We start from the raw sequence: 22,579 nt of genomic DNA, 5'->3' as shown, positions 1-22,579 counted from the left end.
TAACTCGATTTTTGATGCGAAGCTAAAAAATTTCGTTCCTCGTTTCGATGATACATATTACTCTCGGGTACACGATTAAATTGCTTTTCCAACATACGTATACATGTGTATGAAAAAATTGCAAACTCAATGGGTCAACGTAATATATAGTTGGGTGGCGCAAAATCATATCGAAGTGAAATACAGAGCGAAACTACGGTGCGAGCGATAACTGTACAACTGTTGTATCTACCCACGACTTTCATCAGCCGGTGGGCCACGAGTGAGAGCCATCGACTTGACATCGAACAGAGCACATTGTGTTGCCTCCCCCGATCATTTTGGCCCCTACATATATGCATGGGAATGCATTCGAGACGCTAATTTCCGAGCTGCCTGCCTATCTACTTGCAGCACCTCTCTCTCTCTCCGATCCATCGATTTTGATTTGCGCCCCTTCTCGTATACGCTATACTGTACAAATGCTTACTACTCTCCCCATCAGTCTCGCTGAATGAAGGGGGCGGGATAGTTTTTACTTTCGTTTTTAACTATTATTGACAGCTCAATTATACTGTTTGATTTGTGATTTGGATTGTAATGAGTCAAATTTCACAACTTAAAATGAATCGTGCGATCTTTAAAAATAAAAAATAAAACCTACGTTTGATTTCATCAGGTTTGTCGAGTCAAGTTCTAACACGGTAGTAATTATAAAATAATACATTTTATTCATACTGAAGTTTTAAACAGTACGTACATAAAAATATGAAATGCTTGTACTTAACTTCAACATATTATAACGCATCGTATAAATTAAACAGAGGAACTGTTGTTTATGTTTTATCAAAAATAAATATCTCTCGGGTATCAAACTCGAGAAAAGGGATTGATTCGTGTAGGTTGAGATTTTTATTTCAAGGTATATGTATAGGTAGGAATAACGTTTCGCGCGATACCTCAGAAAAAAGCTCTTTTTTTAGATACACGCGGTGGAGAGTCATCCAGACTCAAGTGTCTTCTTTTTTTATTTTTCGCGTTGTCTTCCTGAGCAGCCGCCTCCTCCTCTTCTTCTTCTTCTTCTTCTTCAGAATCGTTTTCGAATTTCTCGTCGGTTACGTTTTGGGTACTGTTTCTCGTGTAATCATTCATATCCCTTCGCCGGACCAAACTGTATCCCCTACGAAATTTAAAACAATTGCTAATTAGCGTTCCGTAGTTTAATCGCTTAAAGTTAAAAGTTAAGCAACAAAGTTTTCACGTACTCGATATTTCTGTACAATTCTTGGAATATTTGTTTTCCGCTCAAGTTAGACAGATGTGAAATGAATTTTTCGTCGTGACTTATGACGATCAGTTGGAAATTTTGATGATGTTGCGCACGCAATTGTATAACTCTGTGAAACATTGTATTTAGTTTTTGGACAAAATTTGAAATATTATATTTTCAGGATATTCGAATGATGTACTTGGAAAGCGTGACAGCTAAATTCGTAGCGTTTTCTTCATCCAAATTGGTAGTCGGTTCATCCAAGGCAAGCACGGCACAGTCACTACAGAACGTTTCAGCTAAGGCCATACGAATGATGATAGAAGCTAAAACCTGAAGAAAAAAAAAAAAAATCAAATAAAGTCACGTATCCTCAAGTTTTTATCATTTGAATGACAAATTTATATGTACTTTTTGACCGGCACTGCATCTGCCTTTCATATCCATTTCCATCGATCTCTTGACTTGAACGAGTTTATAGTTGTACGAACGCCGCTTATCACCGATACCTTCTGTACTTTGCACGCGAATTTGGATCGAGGAAGTATCGTTTCCACCATACACCAACGACCACAACTGATGCATTATTTTGTTTACAGTATTCATTCTCTCTTCATGAAACTGTATCATGGCTTTGTCAAGGACTGTGGCATAAGCTTTCAAGTTTGCAATCGCCTCTTTTTGGATCTAAAAGTAATTTTATGATCATGTTGGAGTTACTATTTCTTTTGTTGGAAAAATATCGACTACTTACAATATGCTTCAACTGCTTTTCCTTATAGTTTTTGCGGACCATTCTGTACTTATCTTGATTCAAATCTTTTCGTTCCATCTTGATGGCGTTTTCCAGTTCACCTTGGGCTCCTTTGATAACATTTTTCTGAAATATTTATACATTATATTTAAAGCCAACACGAAATATTATAAGTAAAAAAAATTTTTGTAAATATGTTTATCTCATACCTTTTTTTCATATTGATCTTTCTCCTCTTGAAGCAGATGGTATTCATCCTTTAATTGATCAAACTGCAGGTTTTCAAGTAATTTTTTATTATGAGACAACTTTTCTTTTATGTTTTCAAGATCTTCTTGCTTTCTAATGAGATCCAAGTTATTTTCGAGGTCTCTTTTTCCAGTTTCTTGAGACTTACACTGTTCATCGAGGAACCGTATTTTTTCTTCTTTGGTTACTTTTTCAAGTTTCTCTTTTTCATATTCTTGCTTAATTTTTTCCATAGAAGCTTTAATGTTTTTTAATTTTTCATCTATTTTGCTATTTACATAGTCAAGCACTTCTTGGTGAACTGTTTCCAATCCGTTAATTTCGTTGTAACTTTTGGTTTTAAAATTTGTGTCTTTGTCATGTTCCTCGCGATTTTTTTTCTAAATTAAAAACACAAAAATAAAATTTACATCACAATGCCATAGCAACAACAGTGTACATACCTTCAGCTTTTCTAATTCTGTGATGGCGCATGCTAGCTCGTTTTCTGCTTCAACTAATTTTAATTTTAATGTGCGTTGATCTGAAGCAATGGATTCTCGTTTGCTCAGGAGCTCATTGTATTTATCTTGCAATTGTTTTTGCTCTTGCATAGTTTGTCGAATCTGAATGACCTCCTCGTTCAATTTATTCTTCTGCTCTCTTGCTTTAGTAACTTTTTCTTGGCCTGTCTGCAAACTTGTCTGTATCTTCGTTACGTTATTTTCGACTTTGGTAAGCTTTGTTTTAAGAGCTTGACGTTCATCTTTAGCCTCTTGCATACTTCGATCTCCAATTTTGCCTGAATATAAAAACGTTATTGTCATTGTCATATATTTAACATTAAAATTAAAAGATTGAACTAGTGTGGCTTTTAATCACCTGCTTTTTGCATTTCCCGTTTTTTCAATGCAATTGTGTCACTTAGTTTGTCTTGTTCATCAATGCTACTGTCTAATAAAATTACATCTCCTATAATGTTTTTGTATATAATTAACTTCTCTTCAGGTTCTGACAGTACTAGTCTTAAACTTTCAAGACTCTCCTCGGTATTTTTTACGTCTTTTCCAAGTTGCTCTACAGAAGTTCTTAAATATCGAAAATCGTAGATTACAAAATAGTATGCTTGTAGCTTGGAACAAATTTAGGATGTGAAATTAAATTCAAACTTACTTCAATGCTGGTAGCTTAGTTTCAATTTCTTTTATCATTCTATTAACTGGTTTGAGCTGTTGCAAAGCATCGTAACGAGTTTGTTCGGACTTCAATTCTTTTTCGCAATCCTTCAAGCATTGAGGACTTTTTTCTATTTCTGAGGACAGTTTCTGTTCTAATTTTTTGGTTTCTGAAGAACTCTGAAATCCTCTCTCACAAAGAGGACAGCATGACTTCTTTTTAAGAACTTTCAAAAACTCGTCGTACATTAAAGACTGATTAGCATATATTCCTCTTTGGTCTTGGAGATGTTTAACTTTTCTTTCTTGTAGTAGCAACACCTCGTTATAATCTCCACCCTGACATTGTGAATACACTTTTTCTCGATAACCTTAGACGCAACAAATTGAACATTAATTTATTAATTCTCATATTTTATTCATAAGAAAATATTTAAGCATTACCTTCTAGTTCAGACATTGTTTTTTTCAATTCTTTTTTCTTGTGTGTCAAGTCGGTCTCCAATTTTGTCAATTTTTTCTGTTCTTCTTCGATTTTTTTCATCAAATTGAGTTTCTCATTTGTCTAAGAGTTCAAGTCAAAATATTTAGATTCATCTACATGTTCAAAGCATTTGAAAGAACACCTTCAATACGTACCAAAGATCGTTGGACCTCTTCCAAACTATTTTTAATCTTTTTTTGTGGAATTTCGTTGTCATCGAAAAGTAAAGTCAGATCATCTTTATGCTTGTTTTTCAAAGATATAATTTTTGAGTCTATTTTATCTAATCTGCTTTGATCGTATTCCAATTCAGTTTGTTGCGCACTTTGTTGATGCAAAGAATCAATTTCTCGATCTATCTGATTTAGTTTTACATCTAATTCTTTTTTCTTTGCGATTTCTTCCTGTAAGCTTTTCTTCAAAGAATCTTCTTTGAAATTTTCTAGAAGAGAATTGTAGGTTTTCGTGGCATTTTCTAGATTAGATTCAACGCCTCTTAATTTATTACCAGCTTCTCCAGCCTATCGGAGTGTAGTGTTATCAAATTATTTATAAAATTTGAAAAAAAAAAGTTTTTGAAAACAAACTTACATTTTTAATTTTATCTCTTATTTCTTTTAACTCAACGACGATACCTTTGGATTCTTTATCTTTGAGATTACTTTCTGATTCTATTCCAGTTTTCACAGTTCTTTTGTTATCAACTTCTTCCTGAAGAAATTTTTCTTCGCTTTCTCTCATTTCTATATTATTTTTCATTGCTTCCACGAAACTTTCATATTTATTGTTTATTTGACTAATACAATCTTGTATTTCTGAAATAAAAATTTTTCTGTGAATGTTTTAAATGCAACAAAAACTTTAATATGAAGTAATCGCTTGATTTACCTTCTTCAGTCAATTCATCATCATTTTCTGGCATTTCCCATGTACTCATAGCTTTAGTTAATAAGTCATTGCGTTTCACAACTTTATCATCAAAAGCTAATTTTTTTTCCTTCAAGGAGCCTAACTGAATTCTCGTATCATCCAGCTTTTTAGATAAAACTTTTTCTCTTTTTTCTATTTCAACTAATTCTTCTTCATACTAAATCATTAGAGTACTATGATGATCATGTATGTACATTTTTTGACATATTAATTTAGTATTAAAAATTACCTGTTTTTTAACTGTTACTTTTTGAGTAAGATTTTGATCATAAGTCTCTAGCTTCTGAACTAATATTTCTTTCGGTCCTGTGTGTACATGTTTAATATGCTTTTTTAAACTTTCCACATAATTATTGGTCAACTTGTAATCAGTCTCAACTTTTTCTAAAAATAAAAATAGTATGTTGATTAGTTCGTTGTGATTAGATCTCAAAAATATAAACTGGGATTAAATTATTACTGATGATGTCATCAAGATTATCGTGCTCCTTTTTAATTTGAAGAATTGTTTTCATTCTTTCATCAATAGGTATAATAGCTGCATTAATTTCATTTATTTTCTCTTTTCCTTCTTTTTCTCTTTTTTCATCTTCTCTCAGTTTACTTTCTTTACTTTCTACTACTTCAACTAATTTTTTCAATCCATTTTCTTCTGCTTTAATTTCATTCACTCCTGATTGCAAATCTTTGATAAGTTTAGTGGTGGCATCTAGTGCCTTGTTGTACTTGGATGTGTCAAAAATGTCATCAAATCGTTCCTTCAACTTTTTTCCATCCTCTAGAGGCCAGTTGGACTCTTCTTGGTGACAAAAGATAACGTAATTCAATATAGGCTTGGACACTCCCATTGCAACCAACATTTCTCTATCTATGTCAGCACATCGGCTACTTATTTGTATTTTCTGTGAAAAATATATGTAAGTTTTACCTGTCAACCTAATAATTTAATAAACAAAAATCACTCACATCATTAGTTTTCTCGTTAATACGTGTGATAGTATTGTCTAGACCTTGAAGTTTTAATGTACCATTTTTTTGGCGTGTCACTTGCATTGTTCTGGTGACAACAAGTTCCTGGCCTTTTTTGTCAAGAATTTTTGCTTTTACCTGACCCCTTACCTGCATATATTGCAAAATATAGCCAACACGTTCAACTAATATAACAACAGTTCATAAAAAATATGAAGAAAATTGAAGTACTTACCGTATGACTCATGGCTTTGGGTTCATGAACAAATGACTTTCCTCTGTCCGAATCAGGTGGATATTCTCCGGATGTAATGAATTTTAGAGCTTCGATGATAGTTGTCTTGCCAGTGCCATTAGGCCCCAGGACTAATGTCAGGGGCTTGGAAAAGTGAATCCTAGCTTTTTGCGATTCATCGCCGAAATTTCGAATTCCTCGGATCTCAAGGTCTTTTATCCTCGACATTTTTAAGTTTTTTACCTTCTTTGGTTAAAGGACTCGTGTTGAGGAGGTACCTTATAAAGAAAAAAAAGCGTTTGTAATTAAGTAAATACTCAGATTGGAGTACGACGAACTACCGGCACTAAAAGTAGCGGACAATATTTATTACCTTTTTTTTTAACTTTGATGAACTTCCATGCATGCATGCGTCACCTTTTAATGGAGGACTTGTTTATGCCACCATTCCTCCGATCGTCGACGTTTTTCGTTTAATCGTTGTATCGTTGAGACAAAGTCTACTGAATCAATACAAAAATTTTAAAAAATTAACTGACAAGTGCATGCATACAAAAACACCAATATCGTACAGTGTACACTGTGTCACTGTACAGTCAACATACCTTCTCACAATCAAATGCTTGTGTTAACTATCGTCAATGACGTCACATAACCATGACATCATAACAGTGACGTCAAAACTGCAGTTGATTGTTGATTGCGACCATTATTGTAGGGTTTCCTAACATAACCTCTTGTATAGGTGATATTCAAATTACGCGCGTAACACACGTAACGAATCAAAAGGTGCGCGCGCACTTCACTAAAGTTTTCTGCATTTGCCTTTGCCTTCTGCTGCTAACATGGCGAACTTGCAACAATTGCGGATTTGCGTGGTAAAGTGCTGATTTTCTGTACAAATAAATAATAGTGTTTCGTAAATCCATGTCCCGTGTTGGTGTGTGATCGCGCGTGTGGGTGGTAGATAGATATAGTAGACTCTAGATTAGACTTTCCGTGTACCATTCATTACAACAGCTACTTAGGCTTTATCGCTATTCGCGATTCGCTAAGTGCAACTCAAAACTATAAGTTAAGAGTAGTACATCGTACGTTACCTCTCGTCTTATCGGCCTAGTCTCAATTTCATATCAAATAAGATACAAGAGAGCTCGTGGTCGTTGACTGTCGTTGAATGCCAAACGTCGCGCAATCAAGTATAATTAAGTATCATCCAATTGTCTGTGTTCAGTAGTACCTGTATTCTACAGCAACTCCTTCTTCTCATCCTCGGAGAAGAGGAAAAACATCCTTCTAGGTAGATCTGGGCTGCGTGGCTCGCCACACGACGAGCCGATCGGCATCCCGTGGCCTCCGCTGTGGATCTTGACGTCTTGTCCCCGACCCGCTTGCAACACGAAGCTCAAAATGCCCATGGTAAGTGCATACCAATCACTTTAACTACTCATATGACACCATATGTACTTACATATAAGTGTATACATGTATTTTGGCTCAGATTTATATCATCTCAGTTCTTTGTTATTGTTTTGCTGTATTCCATATACTTTCAAGTAGTTCCATAGCCCTGCTCCGCAAAAGCTCCTATGCCTTCCAATTCGAATGAGTGTGTATTCTGTTTTTCTGAATAGCCTATCTACTTAGGACGATAATAGGCTGGTTTTTGGAGTGCGATTGTGTGGTTAGTGGTCAATGACACTTTCAAAAACAATAAAATGTGAATCAACCGCTCTGGCACTTGAAAATTCATCATAAATAATGAAACGAGATAGGTTGCGTAATTTTAATGATTTTGGGATTGTTTGAGTGTCATTGTTGTTCATAGTTGCCAAGAATAACAGATAGACAGCAATTGTCGTCTCTAGAAGGATTTTAATTCTTGTAGAGCAATCATACACCTCTGGAAGACATGTCAGCTGGTCGAGGGCAAGGTGGCGGAGGGCCTCCACAAAACTGTTTAAAAGTCTTTATCCAGCGAGATTATAGTGAGGGCACTATGGTTAAGTTTCAAACCAGATTTCCTGCCGAACTGGGAGATAGAGTGAGTAATCGCTTTCTAACTCTTCTTCTGTTAATGCAATGCTTTTATCAGTCCATCCCCCTCCCAATTTCTATTTACCCATTTCAATTTATCTTGGTTGTTTTTATGTATCAATTATCACGATAATATGATGAGAATAATACATTAAGCTCTTTTATTAAATTTAGTACTTATAAAATTTAAGTTTTATAAGTGTTATTTCTCAATAAGACGAAAACCTACTTCTCCAAAACTACTCATGTAGAGTAGATTGGCACCGTAGAAAATAGCCGTATTTCAACATCAAATCAAATTTGAGTCCTTAACATTGATACTAACATGAAGTTTAAATGTCTGCTACGCAGTTGGACCGGCAATCTTTTGAATACACAATCAACCAGTTGAACAACATATTCGCAGAGGCAGAGGAAGCCACCTGTTCGACCTATTGCTACGGCTGTATGGCTTGCCTCACGGGCTACCTCATATACATGTGCATGGAAACGCAGTACGAGAAAAGTTTGCGCAAGGTCGCTAAGTTCGTGAGTGAACAAAACGAAAGAATTTATAGGCCACGCGGGTTACTCCTGACTGATCCGACGACCCGTGGCCTCAGATTAATAGAGATCTCGGTGCTTGACAGGCCCGCGTCGTGACTGCATGTTAGCCGATCCACCGAGATCTTCATGTGACCTTAGTGTGTCTGCCGTTTTTTAAGAAAATGTTGAAAGAAAAAGTCCACACGTTTGTGCTTATGGCCGCGTGATGATGTCCCGCAAACTGCCACGCAAATTCTTCTTCCTCTTGGCCGGCGAGACACACCACTTTAAGCGTCGTGATGAAAAAAAATGTCGATCTTTGTTCAAAGTGCGAAGTTTCATCATAAGTGTGAGCATACCGAACCAAATTTAGTTGAAATGCGCTGATGCTTTTGTTTCGTTATTCATACAAAAAGCGTGGTGGCTGCATCATTTAAATGTATGCGTGTAATGTTTATGCCGAATTATATATAAAAAAAAAGTTATTACACTAATACAACCAAAGAATAACGTCTATAAGTACTTTTTGTAAAACAATCATTTTGTATGAAGATTGAAATTTGAGAAATGTAACGTAATTATTGTATACTTTGAGTGATCTATACTTTTATATGTGGAATTGTTTTTATGAAATCAATCATGACTATTCCTTAAAATCAAGAACTGTAAAATTGCAGCTATTGTAGCCACCACGTTAGGGTGACGGATAATCCTACAGTTCACGGTGACCCAACAATGATATCACGTACTTGAATAGCGATTCTTCCAAACATCTGACTTTAATGACTTTTGTATCAAATCTGCCCAAAATTTAAGTGCAATACGGTACTAAATTTTTAAAGCATTCTTGCCTCAAATTTTTTTCCTTTATTTTCGTTAACTGTATAATTGAATTTTTTTGCTTTTTACATCATAGTTGCAAAAAAGAGTGTATTTTTACTATGCATTTACGACAGCACGTATGTTAGTATGTATTGATTTAAGCTTCAAAAAATATTATCAATGTGTATATTGCATTTTATTTTATTTTTATACAAGTGTGAGTAATATAATTATTCTAGATAAAAGTCTGTACAATTCTTCCGAAATTTTATCTTCCGTCGCTCTTATTTTTTTTATAATCGTGGTGAAAGAGATGGTGATGGTGCGATAATAGTGTCGTTTTTAATGTATCCGAAAGTAATCTGGAGGAATTGTTTCACTAACAAGGAATTAGGTAATATATGTGTTTGAAATAATCAACTTTTATTAAGACTAATTTTTTTTGTACATCTAGCTTAAAGATCCATGAATTGACTACAAAATTGGGCTTTAACAAAGAAGAGAGTAAATAACGAAGGGCAACTTATTTTATGATAATCCAAAAATATTGAGCATTCTTAAAACCCTTTAATCAACTTTATTGTAATATCAAGAATTCTAATTTAAATTGCTAATTTCATTTTCTGTATCCGAAAAATACATGAAAATGGGTCAGTATGTTATATATCATGAAATAATGTTATTATGTATTTATATGTATTATTGGAATTATTATTGTTATTAATGTCATTATAATCTTGCATATATTTATGTATTTATACATGTATATCGTCAAAATAAATTATTTTGCTGTAATTGACTTACAAATATAGAGGCATGACTATTAACTTTTAACAGAAGAAAAATCACATTATTTGTTTACTTTTATATTTGTATAGGAAAATTGTGTTGAAGTGACAACTGTATAGTGGATATTCGAAATTAATACTTTTTAATAAATATTTCAAGAAAATGAAATGCAAGAGAAAGAAAACGAGCTCTTATTAATTTGAAAACTTGATCAAAACATGATAACGGATGGAATAAATGGAACAAGTATTATGCATTTTGAAATAATGTTTTATCTCTATTAAAGAAAAAAGTCTGGATTTTCAGCTAATGCTTATAATAGAATTCGTCAGTGGTCTCATACTCTCTCGAAGATGATTGATCAAGTGAGGGTTTTGAATGTATGTTCACATGACTGATTTTCATGGTATGATTTCATCCATGTATAAAATTAAAAAAAAATCATGTAAAGGAAGAACAGATAAGAGAAGATAATTGTTCGTCACTGCCGTCAGTCATGAGTATATTTTTTTTTTTTTTCGATTTTCATTTGACTGTTGTAACATATTTTGTCCATTTTAAACGTTTGGTTGAGAAATTGAAGTATGTGCTGATTATATGCGTGTACGCCTTGCGTTGCGATGAACTTTAAAATGATCTGGCGAACAAAAGAGCCCAACACATGGATTTTACGAAAAGTACTACGAAATTTTTGAAACAAAGCAAGTTGTACATTTAATTTTCCAATAGGACCAAATAACTCGAGACTTGAAGATTACCGTAAGCGTTGATTGGCGTTTCGAATGTAAGTGTTTTATTAATAAAATCAGCGCAAGTTTGGACGGACTTGCACAAATCATCTTTAGTTGTTTCATTGTTGTTATTTTTGTGGATTAGGTTCGAAGAAAAAAAGTTTTTTAAACATCAATGGATTTCCAATTCTTATGGATATTTTATTAAGTTTTTTTTATTAGAAAATACAAGAGGGACGCTTTTTGACATCGTCATCCCGATGGTAATAGAGAAAAAGTAGAGGACGAGAATATTTTTGTCAGTTATATTAAAAATTGTATTCACACTTCTCTGGGGACAAGTGCTTTCCTTTATTTACCTTTAACTAAAACGATTTGTTTATACGTCTCACATGCCTTGCACCATGTTTTAATTGACCAAGCAAATTTTTTTTTTTTTTTTTTTTTTCATTATAATTTGTGAGTGATAAAATTCTGGAATCCATATTTTTTTTTAAACACATTCAACCCTACACACTTAATTAAATAATACAAAAAGATTGTCGAAATTCAAACCCACACATCCTACCAGTAGTTGTGTTTTTACATTTTACCAATACAATAAAATATTTATTACTATATTCGCTTTGTGATTCTCTTTATTATATATATATATATATTAATATGTTAATGACTTATATTAAAATTTTTTTTAACGTTTAGTACACACACGCGTAAGTATCTAACAAAATATTCTGACGAATCATTGAGACAAACTATTATGTACACAACACTTTTGTTTAAAAATTGTTTTTGATTAAAAGAAAACAAAAAAATTCATCGTATCATCACACAAACTGTTTGTATAGCCTGTTCATTGCACTTTCTTTTATTTAAGATTTTATCCTAAACGATGAGCTTCTCAAACAGTCAATGAAACTTTGAAATTTTTTTTTTTTTTTTTTTCATCACTGTACGATTTTCAATTGTACAAATACTTAATTTGTTGGAATGTATTGTTGAAAATTAGGTTTTTCTGTTACATTCCTCCAACGATCAGTTTGGAACGGTTATCGGCAGGTAATTCGTTATCATATAATTTTGAAAATATATATATGTATATATCATTTCAGTTTTTACCCTAACTTGTATCATCAAGGCCGTTGGAAACGCTTGTTCTTGAATTTTTTTTTTTTTTTTTTTAGAGTAGCGCACATTTCTCTCGTTGCACTTTATTTGGAATTGCGTATCCCTTTATGAGTACCTATCTTTTATCAATGAAAAAAGCAAAGCCCTGTTTTGGTAAAGTTGACTCAATTCAGGTGTATTAAAAACAATGACCAAAGTTTCAATCTAGTAGTATTTACAAATATTCCTGTACCAACCAAAGTTACTTGACAACTTTTTGCACGTCAATCGCAAGTAAAGCACGTGCTCTTCTCACTCATAAAAACAATTTGTGATTTTTCACCGTAAAAAGTCAGTGTACATTTTGATTTTTTTTTTTTTTTTTTTGATAAATTTAATTAGTGTGTGTTAATTTTGTGTTGCATCGAATTTTTTGCACATTTCGACTAGTAGGGATACAATTCACAATTCCCACGACTGATGAAGAAATTTAATGTAAAAGTGCTTTTGTAACACGATCTTTACATAATAGCGTACAATTATCTTTGATATTAATGATTCAGTAACACGAAAAACAAAAAAAAAACAAAAAACGAAGAAATTTCATACGTACATCATGTAAACGTCGAGAGGGGGGGGGAAGAAACCAATATCATGTCGAGAGGGGAAAAAAAAAAACCAATATCATTCTAAAGCTGGACAATCGGTGTACATACTTTCCGTTGGCTCATCTCCAACGGGCCATCGGGAGAGCTCATCGTAGCTCGAAGGGGGGGTGGGATTTACTCGGGTATGCTCTCGAGGTTCGACGAGGTCAGCCGTCATATGAGCATGCACAGCTTGTTCCGGCTCTTGCGCTCCGACACGGCGGACCCCTTGGCGCTACCCTTCGCAGTGGCAGCTGCTGTGGCACCGGTAGTCGCCGTTGTCTTCGTCGTGGCGGCTACAGCCGTAATGGCCGCGTCCTCGGAACTGGTCTTCGAGTATAGGGACCGGCTCAACCGGCTGCGCACCCCCTTGCTCAGAGTCCTGCCACCCTTGCGCAGCGATGCAAACCTACCCAGCGACGATTTGGCCCCGTAGTGCGGCAGCTGTACGTGAGAAACAAACGCATGACGACATTGAAACGAGAGGGAGGAGGGGAAGCATATCGCGTACCGCGTCGGTCGGCTTCTTGTCGGCGTGGTGGGCGGTGCAGTTGAGGGTGGTGACGGTGAACTCGATGTCCTTGGGCTCGGTCGAGACGAACTCCTCGACGGGCTCCTCTATCTCGTCCCTGTCGATCCACGTGAGGCCCATCTCGACCTTCTCGGCCAAGTCCTGCCAGTGCTTGCGGTTGTCGAGGGTGCCGTCGTACAGGGGCTGGATCCAGGGAAACGTCTCGGAGAGGACCTTGTACAGGGGAAGGCAGATCACGTCGATGAAGCCGACCTGCATCTGGGGCAGTTCGTCTCGGCGCTCGCGGTCCATCATAGCCACGGGTTGCTGGTTCAGCTGGAGCCGCTCTAGGTCGCCTTGGTCGAAGAACTCGTCCGCCACGAGCTTGGCCACCCGGTGCTGGATCTCCCAGGGCTTCGAGATCGCGCTTACGTCGCAGGCCGTCATCATTATCCCGCAGAGCACTTTATTCACCATTCATTTTTTTTTAGTTTAATTTATTCATTTATTGTCTCCCCTTTCTCTCGAGTCGCGCTGTTTTTGGGTTCCCTACCCGCGTGAAATTAACAGTCCCGGCGTGTACTCGGCGATCGATATTGCCTCGTGTGTGCGTGCAGTCCCTCACCCCCCTCACCTTTTCTCGTCCGTCCAAAACAACCGCAAAAAAATGTTTAAACGTATCGTCGTGTAATTTTCGAAAGCCACGCATTGGGCGCAACGCGTCTCGAAAGTGTGTGTATAGGTGTACATGATACAGTGGGTATATATATATACTCACGTTCCTTCTTCTCCTCGCTCTGCCAGTCGAACTCGCCCTCCTCGATGAGCTGTAAAATAGACCCAAGCACGATAAGTATATTTGTAAAAGCTATGATGCATTTGAAAAACCGTAAATATTACCTCCATGAATCGGTTCCTCTTTTTGAAGTAGACCGCGAGATCCGTCGATAGTATCGCGTTCTCGACGACCCTCATGACGCGCCGGTAGTCCTCCATCGCGAGGTTCTGGAATATGTTGTTGCTGTCCGAGTTGAGTATCATGACGCACTGGTCGAAGTGATGGTGCTCCATGGTGCTGGTCGAGTAGAGTATCGCCAGGGGCGACTCCGTCTTTGTCTGGAAGGCGTTGTTCGTGCCCCGGTGGTCGAGATCGTGGCATCTGTACGCGCGCAGATTTCACGTATATACAGGAGTAGAGTTGTTTTTCGACGCTTTGGCGGGTGTTTCGGTTAATTACTTACAGACAAGCCACCAGTAACCCGAACATGTCGATGTCCTCCATGAACTGCTCCATTTTTCCCGTCTTGAGCATCGCGAACATCGTCTGCGCCACGTTCAAAGCGTGCCTCCAGTTGTGGTACTTTACTGGCCTGCGTACACACAAAGTTTCGAGGTTTTTTTTTTTTTTTTTTTTTTTTTGTTTACTCGTGAATGCTCGACGGGGAAATTGCACGTCATCGAAGACACAAACCAGACTGATTTATCACATCACCGCCCCTTCCTCACGCGTTCCCGAAAAAAAAAAAAAAAAAAAAAAAAAAACAACTTCTAGGAGTGTGTGTGTGTATACCATCGAAGATCGATTATGCTAAACTCCCTAATGTCGAGCGACAAGTTCATTCCCGTGGCGCCGCTGGAACGGACGTCATTTGTAAAAAGGAAAGAAAAATTTAACTTTCAAATGAGAGCGCGCGGTGGCTCGGTCGGCTATGTCGTGAATTGGCACGCGGGAGACCGTGGTTCAATTCCCGGCCATAGTGCGACTTTTTCGGGCAAGTACCTCTGTGATTTTTCACATGTGCTTTTTCACCACGCAATGCTCCTCGAGGAGGGCTTAGGCGACCTTCTTGCAGCATAATTGCCTAATTTCCCCCTACCCCCTCCCTGTAATGGGTGGCCTCCCATCCCTTTCCTTGTCCCTTTCCCAAGTGCTAAGTGCCCATAGTAGTGCCTTTATTAAAGGAGCCGGACGTAGAGCACTATAATATAAAAAAAAAAAAAAAAAAAAAAAATAACTTTCAAATGGAGCCAATGCATTTAAATTCACGATGAAGCTCCCGTCTGACCGAACCCGGTGATTACTACTTAAAATAGGGTGTGCGACCTTCGCCATGTATAACGTACCTGTAGTTCTTCTTGACGCTGAGTATCCACCTGCAGAGCACGTCGTAGGGCACGTGAAACTTGTTGATGAGGTCGAGGCTCTTGAACATCTGTATGGTGGCCCGGCAGGTGTCCTCGTCCGTGAGATCAAAGTCGATGAACATGAAGCTGTAGAGGTTGTACTGCTCGGCGGGCCGTATCTCGTCGGACATGAGTCTGAGGGCGTCATCGTTGGTAGCCGTCGCGTGGTAGCTGAGACACTCGAGGGCGACCTTTTGCTTGGCCATCAGCTTGCACGCCGACTCGTACATTTGGGTGTTGTGGATGCCCAGGCCGCAGAATATCGCGAACGCCTCGAACACATCGATGTCCTGTGCAAAAAAAAAGCCATGGCACAAGGGTCGAGAGATATATAAAAAAAACACAACTCACCGAGTCGGTGAAGGAGAAGCCGTTGTCCTTGTTTATTAGCTGGGCGACCCCGATGACGGAGCGCTGGCCGTTGACGATGGGCATGCAGAGTATGCTGCGCGTCGGCTCGACGCCTACCTGGAACACCTGGCGCCGCGACCACGAGGCCACGTCCCCGATGTTGAGGATCTGGCCCGTCGCTGCCACGTAGCGCGCTATCCTGCCCAGGGGACTCGTCAGGTCGCCGTTCGTCGGCCGATAGACCTTGGCCTCTTGCGTCTCGTTCTCCATCTCGAAGACCATCGTGAACTTGCTGCTCTCGCCTGCCTGCTGCTTTCATCGCCGACGTTATTCGTATAACGCGAACGGGGATGCAACATACAATCAGACTTGGGCGCTAATACTTTTTCTCCGTTTTTTACTTAAAGTGTGTAATGGCATTTGTGTATGCCAGAAACAACTTTTTTTTTCAATGCTAAAACAAGTGCGTTACAATTTTATAGGAAAAAAAAAAAAAAAGTTTTAACCACTTGATTTACGGTAGGTACTTAACGATGGGCTTTAATACATCTACAAAAATGTATTAAGCATAATAATATCGTCTTGTGAGTGGTGACGAACAAAAATAATAATTGTGCCCGAATCTGATAATTATCATCGATTGGAGTATATTTATATTATACTCACGTGTTGCTGCAGGATGTCCTCCATCTCGATGTTGTTGCTCTAAACGGTGAAACCAGAGGGTTACGAAAAATGTGCCAAAGTAAATTATAACGGCGATAAACTCACTTCTCTCCTCGAGAGCGGCTTCCGCGACTCCTGGATGGACTTGCCCGGCCTCTCGACGATTTTTTCCAAGTGACCCTGCACCGAGAGTCCCCCCCAAAGACACCTTTCTCGTTAGACCGAGAGAGGAAAGAAACAAAACGAAAGTATAGGGAAAAATAACGATTGTTTACCGCCTCGCCGCAGTCGAGATCGAGCAGGTAAACGGCGCAGCGCTCGCACTTGAGGAGGTCCTTGGCCTCGGTCATGATCTTGGTGACGAGGCACTCGAGGTTGTTCTGCTCCTCGAAGATGCTGCGCGCCAAGTTAAGGAGGATCTGGTTGCGCCGGTACTCCAGGACCGACAGCTCGAACAACTGGGCGTTTTGGATCCCAATGCCGCAGAAGGTCAAGTAGCGCTGGAACACCTCGACGTCGCGCTCCGTGAACTCGTGGCTGCCGTTCGTCTTGTTGATTATCTGCGCCACGCCTATCACGTCCCCGTCGTAGTTGCAGATCGGCATCGACAGGATCAGCGTCGTCTTGTACCCCGTGCGCATGTCGATCGCGCTGTTGAACCGGGGATCCTAGGGTAACAGTTTTTTTTTTTTTTTTTTTTTTTTTTTTTTTTTCCCAGACGAAACTCTTTTCTAACAATTCACTTCGCTGTAGCGGCGCGCGGAGGGTGGGACACTCGGCTTAAGCTGCAAGTCAAGATTTATCGTGAAAGTGCGCGACGCGGGAGACAACACTTTGCAAGATTACCTTTTTTTTTTTTTTTTTTTTTCTTTTTTTCTCAAAAGAGTCGGGGATTTCGTTATTTGCGCGCTCACGAAGCCGGGGTGATTGAAGTCAAGCTCTCGAGGCAGGGACAAATGACAAGCAATTAGTTGCAGAAGCGCCGCTGACGCGATCAAGTGCACGATTGATGAAATATTTTGCCGAGTAAGTTATACATTTGGGGAGAAAAACAAAAGGAAAAATTCATGCTATAGAAGGGATGAAATTTAAAAAAAGCGAGGGTCAAAAAAATTCTCCCCATAAATATGGTGTACACAGTCATCGCGCGATTTCACTCGCGTATAATGCAGTATGGTATCGACTACTCCGTTTTTCCAAGTATCAGTATCGAGCGCTCGTAACCGGAGCACTTACGAGTACAACAACCTGCTGAGTGTAAAAGGATCGACCGGTACGCGAGGGGGTAATAATAATACCAATTACCCGTAAATCGACGTGTACAGGTACCTGTATATCTACTGGTCGTGCAGCAAAATATCGCGTGAAAAATTCAAGTGAATCGTTTATATAGATGGTGATGGTCACGCGTACCTTGTAGGCGTCCTTGATGTTGATGATCTGTTTGCTCTGGGCCACGTAGCCGGCGATGCCGACGCCAAAGGGTATGCGTATCTCCTCGGTGTGGGCGCGTTGGACGGCCTCCTCGAACTCGGTGTCCTGGGTGACGTCGAAGAGCTTGGCCACGAGGTAACGCGCCTCCAACGGGCCCTTGGCCAGGAACAAACTGCCCCGGTCGGCGTGGGTCAGTATGCCCACGTTGACCAGTATCTTGTGGCAGAGGACGTTTATGTCGAGCTCGTTCGCCACGTCCCGGATCAGCTCCATGAACAGGTCGTTCTCGTCCAGCTTGTTCAGCTCCTCCCTGCGGCTCAGCAGCGAGCTCGACGATCTGACCGCGGTATTTTTACACGTATGCAACGACGACGTAGCAACAACACAAACACACCCCCGTCCATTTTTTTTTCTCGTCGATCGCTGGCTTACGTGGTGGCATACTTCGAGAGATCGAAGCAACTAACTAATTGGTACAATAATTTTTATGATCCTAAGAGTGAGGGAAAAAGATTTTGTCTCTGTAACGGTTTTTTTCGTGCCTGTTTCAAATTAGGTGGCTGTTTCTTTCAATCGAACCGTCGATGAGCTATCTAATCTTCGGTACACGTGTAGGATGGGCAGCCCTAATGTGTACTGTCGAGGCATATGTTCCTGTTATCGACCGTACGGGCTAATGTATAAAAGTGATAGAGAGATTGTGATGTTTGTTGTGTGTGGAAAAAAAAAAAAAAAAAAAATACAATAAATGTGTGCACAACTCAGGCCCTCGATAACAGAGATAAAAGTTGATTGTTGGGCCATCTACAACTTATAAATAAATGAAGCTTTTATATTTTGAGATAGTAAAAATTGATCGAAAAAAAAAAGAAATTTTATTTCACCATTTGAAGAAAACATACACAAAGAACTTTTTTTTAACAGCTCAGAATTTTGTGGAATCATTCGAAATGAAAAAAAAATTCCTACTCAATAATAATAAACTTCTGATGGAGTTACGGCCGAGCTGGCACTCTGAACTATATGACCTGAGGTGGTGACGTTTTATTGTACCAAAGTGTCGATATACACTACATATAGATAGATGTATCAATTTCAACAGCTTCGGATCGCTCAAAGAGCTCCAGAAGGAAAACTCCCTCATCAAACAAATCCAACATAAGCTGAAAATCACGTGTCTAGTTTCCGAGGCAGGAAAGCCAATAGGAGCGATGTCAATTTAAAATTTTCGTATGATATCGCATGAGCTGCTTAAGGGAAATATTGAACTTGATCGAAGACTCGTATGGGTGTGTACTTTGTTAGTTTTTCCAATCTCCAGAATTTAGGGGGGTGTGGATTTTAGCTGCATCACAATGATGAAATCTTCACAGAGGTATACACGTGTGGCGTGGTGTAGTGTGTTGTGATTCGCGCGAGTGTGAGAGACACGAATGGTGGAAGAGAAAGAGGGAGATAATCCACAGGGCTCGGGAGGTCTCACGTCGGGGCGATACACGATGCCTGTACCGATTGATAAATCCAATCGAGGGGAAATCGACGATTAGCTATTTCGCGTGTGCTTTATGTGAATTGATTCTTATTTTTTAAATATTTTGCAATAAAATTTATTACAAATTAAAAAAAAAAAAAACAACCATGTATCTTTGACAAAGAAGACTCGAGTAAAGTTGTATAGTGTCGTATAGGGCCTTTCTCGTTTACACTGTCACCCGATACCCCGACTCGATGCGATATCCTGCGGTGTCTCGTCCACAAGTGGAACATGTATTTATACTCGAGTAACCATATTTCGCGGGGTCTCGTTTGATTGACGGATCATTATCTTGATCGAATATTCCCTCGAGGGACATCATTCTGATGTCGCTGGCAACAATGTAATCGTTTTCAAATCGAATTACTGATTACCCGTTCTCCCTACGTTTTTTACGCTCCATTACGCAGATGAGGTGTTTTTCCAAATTTTCGTACGTCGAGAAGAAATTGTCTTTAAAACGCCGTGACGGTGCGTGTTATTTACTTAAAAATCTAATGTTTAATAGCTTAGCTTGAACGTGCGCGAAAAACACCCTCTCCGCTTAGTACATACATACCGCGTGGGATCATGAAAGAAGAGGAGTGGCTCCGGGAGAGAGAGTGAGTGACAAGCGCGCGTGGAAAAATTGAGAGGTTGCGTCGAGGGGTAGCCGCACGCACACACCGCACCACCGCTGAATATCGAGAGTGTATTGTTGTATGCCAGCGTTATTATATTTCGCAGCGACGTATGGACTCTGCTCTTATTTATTGGCCCGGAAAACGAGCGGCGCGTATTTTTTGCCCGACAAAAAATATACGCGTCGAAACCACAGTGAATAACATTGTGTATGTATATATATACACGGGTGTTCCTCCCCTCTGACGATAAAAATTTAATGGCACGTTGAACGCCGACAAAGAAAAATATTTATAAAATCGAGCCGTCTCCCTTTCGCCGGGGCTATCGAAGTTTTCCTGTAATTGCCGTTCTGAAAAAAAAGTGAGCTTGGAAATTCCGAAAGATTCACGAACAAATCCATTGTTTGATTTTCTTTTTAATTGGCCATTTGTACTTTGTCAAATGTATTGTCGTGTCCCTCGCTAAGCGAAGACTTCGAGTAAAAGGAAAATCACGTCGCTCCATCGACTTATTGTCTCGCTGTAATGGACACTCACAAATGAAATTTTATCAATAGAAAAAGCACAAAAGATATTTCGGTGTTTATTTATCTAGACATTTTTAGATAAACGATGGTTGGATGGATCATTTTTTTTTTCTCGTTTTTTCTTGACCTTGTACAGTAGTGAGTAAAGGTTGCAAAATGTCAAAATAATTGTACGGATGATAAACTTGGAATCTAAATCTTTCTCATGATTTTTTAGCTGATAAAAGGCATAAATCATAATAACACGAATTTCCACATCAATTTTGCTAAGGAATAAACCCTACGGAAAATACCCACTACTTGTAATTTAAAAAAAAAAAAACCTTGATCATCACCCCAACGGAAGCTAGCAGAGAAAAGTTTCTCGGGAAGAAAACTCGATAACTGCAATTTCGTTTTGCTACGCACCGGGGCTGTAACGCGAGTTGTTGTAACTCGTTTCCGAGAAGGCCCTCGGCACGCCAATGAAAAACACAGTTCGAAAAACAGACAAGCCCCAGTAAAGGAAGAAAACTTTGTTTTTTCTTCTTCAAACAGCTCGGACAAAAGAAAAAAAAAAAAAAAAAAAAAAAAAAAAAAAAAAAAAAAGAGAGGGGCGGGATTGTTGTTGTTGTTGTTGCTCACACAAAAGCAATAAAACACAGAGGTGGAGTAAGGGGGCTCACCTGCTGGGGCTGCGACTGCGCTTGACGGGCGAGTTGGAGGCGAGCCAGGACTGAAACAAGTCGGAGGTGATGCTGTTACGCTTGCTCCGGCTGAGCGCGCTCTCTTCGTGCTGGAGGCTCGTCGAGGAGGACTTGCTCGTCGCCAGACAGCACGCCTGCAGCCGCAGCTTCAGCTCCGGGCTCGCGTTCTCCCGGATCCAGGCCTCGGCCAGCCCCGCGTTCGCCTCCAGGTACCTGCCGACCGCGTCCATGTCCAGCTCCTCGTCGCGCCGGATGGGCTCTTGGCAGGATAGCCGCTTCGCTCGACTGATCCTTGGTACCCCGTCAAAGCCGAGCTCCTCCTCCCCCCTATCGAGGCCCTCGCCCGGAGGTGGGCTCGGCCGTGACGACGAGCGCTGCAGCGAGCACTGCACCCTGGCCGCTACCTTCACCGTGTCCGTGCTCTGGCGGTGCTGCCGGTGGCTGCTGCTGTCGAGGCTCACCTGTGCATGTCGCGCCTGATTTGTCAAATTATCGTGAAAACCCACATGGCTGTGTGTCGTAAGTAAGTACCTCGTTCATCGCCGCCGAGTCCTCGTCCTGCTCGTCCCCGGCTTCCATATCACCTGCAGCCGACCGTCAGTGCTCTCGACATGGTATTACTTTTTCCGCGCAGTCTTTTCTCCAGGGGGTGCGGTGATCAGCTCGGGCCAAGCCTCCGGCGCCGCGGACGCCTCCTCATTATTCAGGCTCCGTGGGGGTGGCTGGTGGTAGCGTTTTCGGGGCGATACCAGGCCTTTCGAGCTACTTCCACCTCTTGGCCGCCGATGATGCCTCGTTTTTTGCTTTTCTCATTTGTCTCCGAGGCTCGTGTGGAATTTCAATGGATCCTTCGGCCGACGCTGCCACCTCGACTGGAAGTAACAAGAGAATTCCCTTTCGTGACGTGAAAGCTCAAGTTCTCATCGTTCGGGGGGAGGGAACTTTCCCCACTGGAGTTGAGAAACCACAGGGTACACGCGGCTATTGACCGAGACGCGTTGTTCAATCTAGCTCCCATGTTTTTTTTTTTTTTGTTATTTTTTGTTTTTTTTTTTCAACTCACATTGTGTATGGGTATAGGTGCGATTGGTTTGACGTGTGTATAAAAATACCTTGGGCATTTCCATCGTAGTGTCATCGAGTTCATCAACCATTCTAATGCATGGTTATAAAGGTATTAACTACAATCGATTAATACGGTTGCTCAGTTTCAACGTCAATTATAGTACTCTCTTGACGCGAATGGAAAGAAAAAAAATTTCAGTGAATCGTATTTTCTACTGCAGCGCGATCAAACTGATTTTAGGTTTTCACGACCTCGTTTTAATTATTTTCACTCCAAACGAGTGGACTGTCGCTTCGAGAGAGCACTCGATTGAAC

General features: G+C 39.8%; 3 protein-coding genes across 4 annotated transcripts; 1 reads left to right on the top strand and 2 right to left on the bottom strand.

Moving 5' to 3' along the window:
* Window positions 1–772: 772 nt before the first annotated feature.
* On the bottom strand, window positions 773–6,588 carry rad50 (DNA repair protein rad50). Its single transcript, XM_014361071.2, has 18 exons — window positions 6,398–6,588; window positions 6,025–6,302; window positions 5,787–5,939; window positions 5,281–5,722; window positions 5,050–5,204; window positions 4,779–4,977; window positions 4,482–4,705; window positions 4,046–4,411; window positions 3,851–3,971; window positions 3,405–3,777; window positions 3,114–3,319; window positions 2,696–3,033; window positions 2,213–2,632; window positions 2,004–2,129; window positions 1,661–1,936; window positions 1,449–1,582; window positions 1,245–1,376; window positions 773–1,159 (listed from the first exon to the last, which is right to left on the bottom strand). Exons 2-18 carry the CDS (start codon window positions 6,250–6,252, stop codon window positions 940–942), a joined length of 4,113 nt encoding a protein of 1,370 aa, XP_014216557.2. The 5' UTR covers window positions 6,253–6,302; window positions 6,398–6,588; the 3' UTR covers window positions 773–939.
* A 288-nt stretch (window positions 6,589–6,876) lies between these two features.
* LOC106645255 (golgin subfamily A member 7) lies at window positions 6,877–11,037 on the top strand. Of its 2 annotated transcripts, none has more exons than XM_014361075.2 (3): window positions 6,877–7,443; window positions 7,913–8,068; window positions 8,413–11,037. In XM_014361075.2, the coding sequence occupies exons 1-3, from the start codon at window positions 7,435–7,437 to the stop codon at window positions 8,701–8,703; spliced, it is 456 nt and encodes a 151-aa protein (XP_014216561.1). In that variant the 5' UTR covers window positions 6,877–7,434; the 3' UTR covers window positions 8,704–11,037. The 2 variants fall into 2 exon arrangements, with proteins under 2 accessions (XP_014216561.1, XP_089448162.1); XM_089592036.1 differs by having other exon boundaries at window positions 7,893–8,068.
* Window positions 11,038–12,735: 1,698 nt separating this feature from the next.
* Window positions 12,736–22,034, bottom strand: Pde6 (phosphodiesterase 6). Its single transcript, XM_089591872.1, has 13 exons — window positions 21,730–22,034; window positions 21,178–21,659; window positions 17,808–18,165; window positions 16,670–17,062; window positions 16,500–16,574; window positions 16,395–16,433; window positions 15,729–16,034; window positions 15,318–15,667; window positions 14,435–14,563; window positions 14,094–14,352; window positions 13,972–14,020; window positions 13,197–13,657; window positions 12,736–13,126 (listed from the first exon to the last, which is right to left on the bottom strand). The coding sequence occupies exons 1-13, from the start codon at window positions 21,775–21,777 to the stop codon at window positions 12,857–12,859; spliced, it is 3,219 nt and encodes a 1,072-aa protein (XP_089447998.1). The 5' UTR covers window positions 21,778–22,034; the 3' UTR covers window positions 12,736–12,856.
* Between the last annotated feature and the right edge of the window lie 545 nt (window positions 22,035–22,579).

The sequence above is a fragment of the Copidosoma floridanum genome, unplaced genomic scaffold (assembly GCF_036245765.1).
Source record: "Copidosoma floridanum isolate Cflo_tuat_1 unplaced genomic scaffold, Cflo_Japanese_pri ptg000014l, whole genome shotgun sequence".
Taxonomy (NCBI): domain Eukaryota; kingdom Metazoa; phylum Arthropoda; class Insecta; order Hymenoptera; family Encyrtidae; genus Copidosoma; species Copidosoma floridanum.
The sequence above is the reverse complement of the archived record's forward strand: the minus strand, read 5'-3'. Positions and strand labels throughout refer to the sequence as shown.

What these genes read in the sequence shown, in the direction of transcription:
- LOC106645255 (XM_014361075.2), top strand. An exon ending in CTGCCGAACTGGGAGATAGA is followed by an intron (nt 8,069 to 8,412) that starts GTGAGTAATCGC and finishes TCTGCTACGCAG; the next exon opens with TTGGACCGGCAATCTTTTGA.
- Pde6 (XM_089591872.1), bottom strand. Translation starts at nt 21,777, where the DNA reads ATGGAAGCCGGGGACGAGCAGGACGAGGACTCGGCGGCGATGAACGAG. An exon ending in GAGCGAGGAGAAGAAGGAAC is followed by an intron (nt 13,658 to 13,971) that starts GTGAGTATATAT and finishes TGGTGAATAAAG; the next exon opens with TGCTCTGCGGGATAATGATG. An exon ending in CCGACAAGAAGCCGACCGAC is followed by an intron (nt 13,127 to 13,196) that starts GCGGTACGCGAT and finishes TCTCACGTACAG; the next exon opens with CTGCCGCACTACGGGGCCAA.
- rad50 (XM_014361071.2), bottom strand. Translation starts at nt 6,252, where the DNA reads ATGTCGAGGATAAAAGACCTTGAGATCCGAGGAATTCGAAATTTCGGC. An exon ending in AAGAGGTCCAACGATCTTTG is followed by an intron (nt 3,972 to 4,045) that starts GTACGTATTGAA and finishes TTGAACTCTTAG; the next exon opens with ACAAATGAGAAACTCAATTT. An exon ending in ACGGGAAATGCAAAAAGCAG is followed by an intron (nt 3,034 to 3,113) that starts GTGATTAAAAGC and finishes TTTTATATTCAG; the next exon opens with GCAAAATTGGAGATCGAAGT.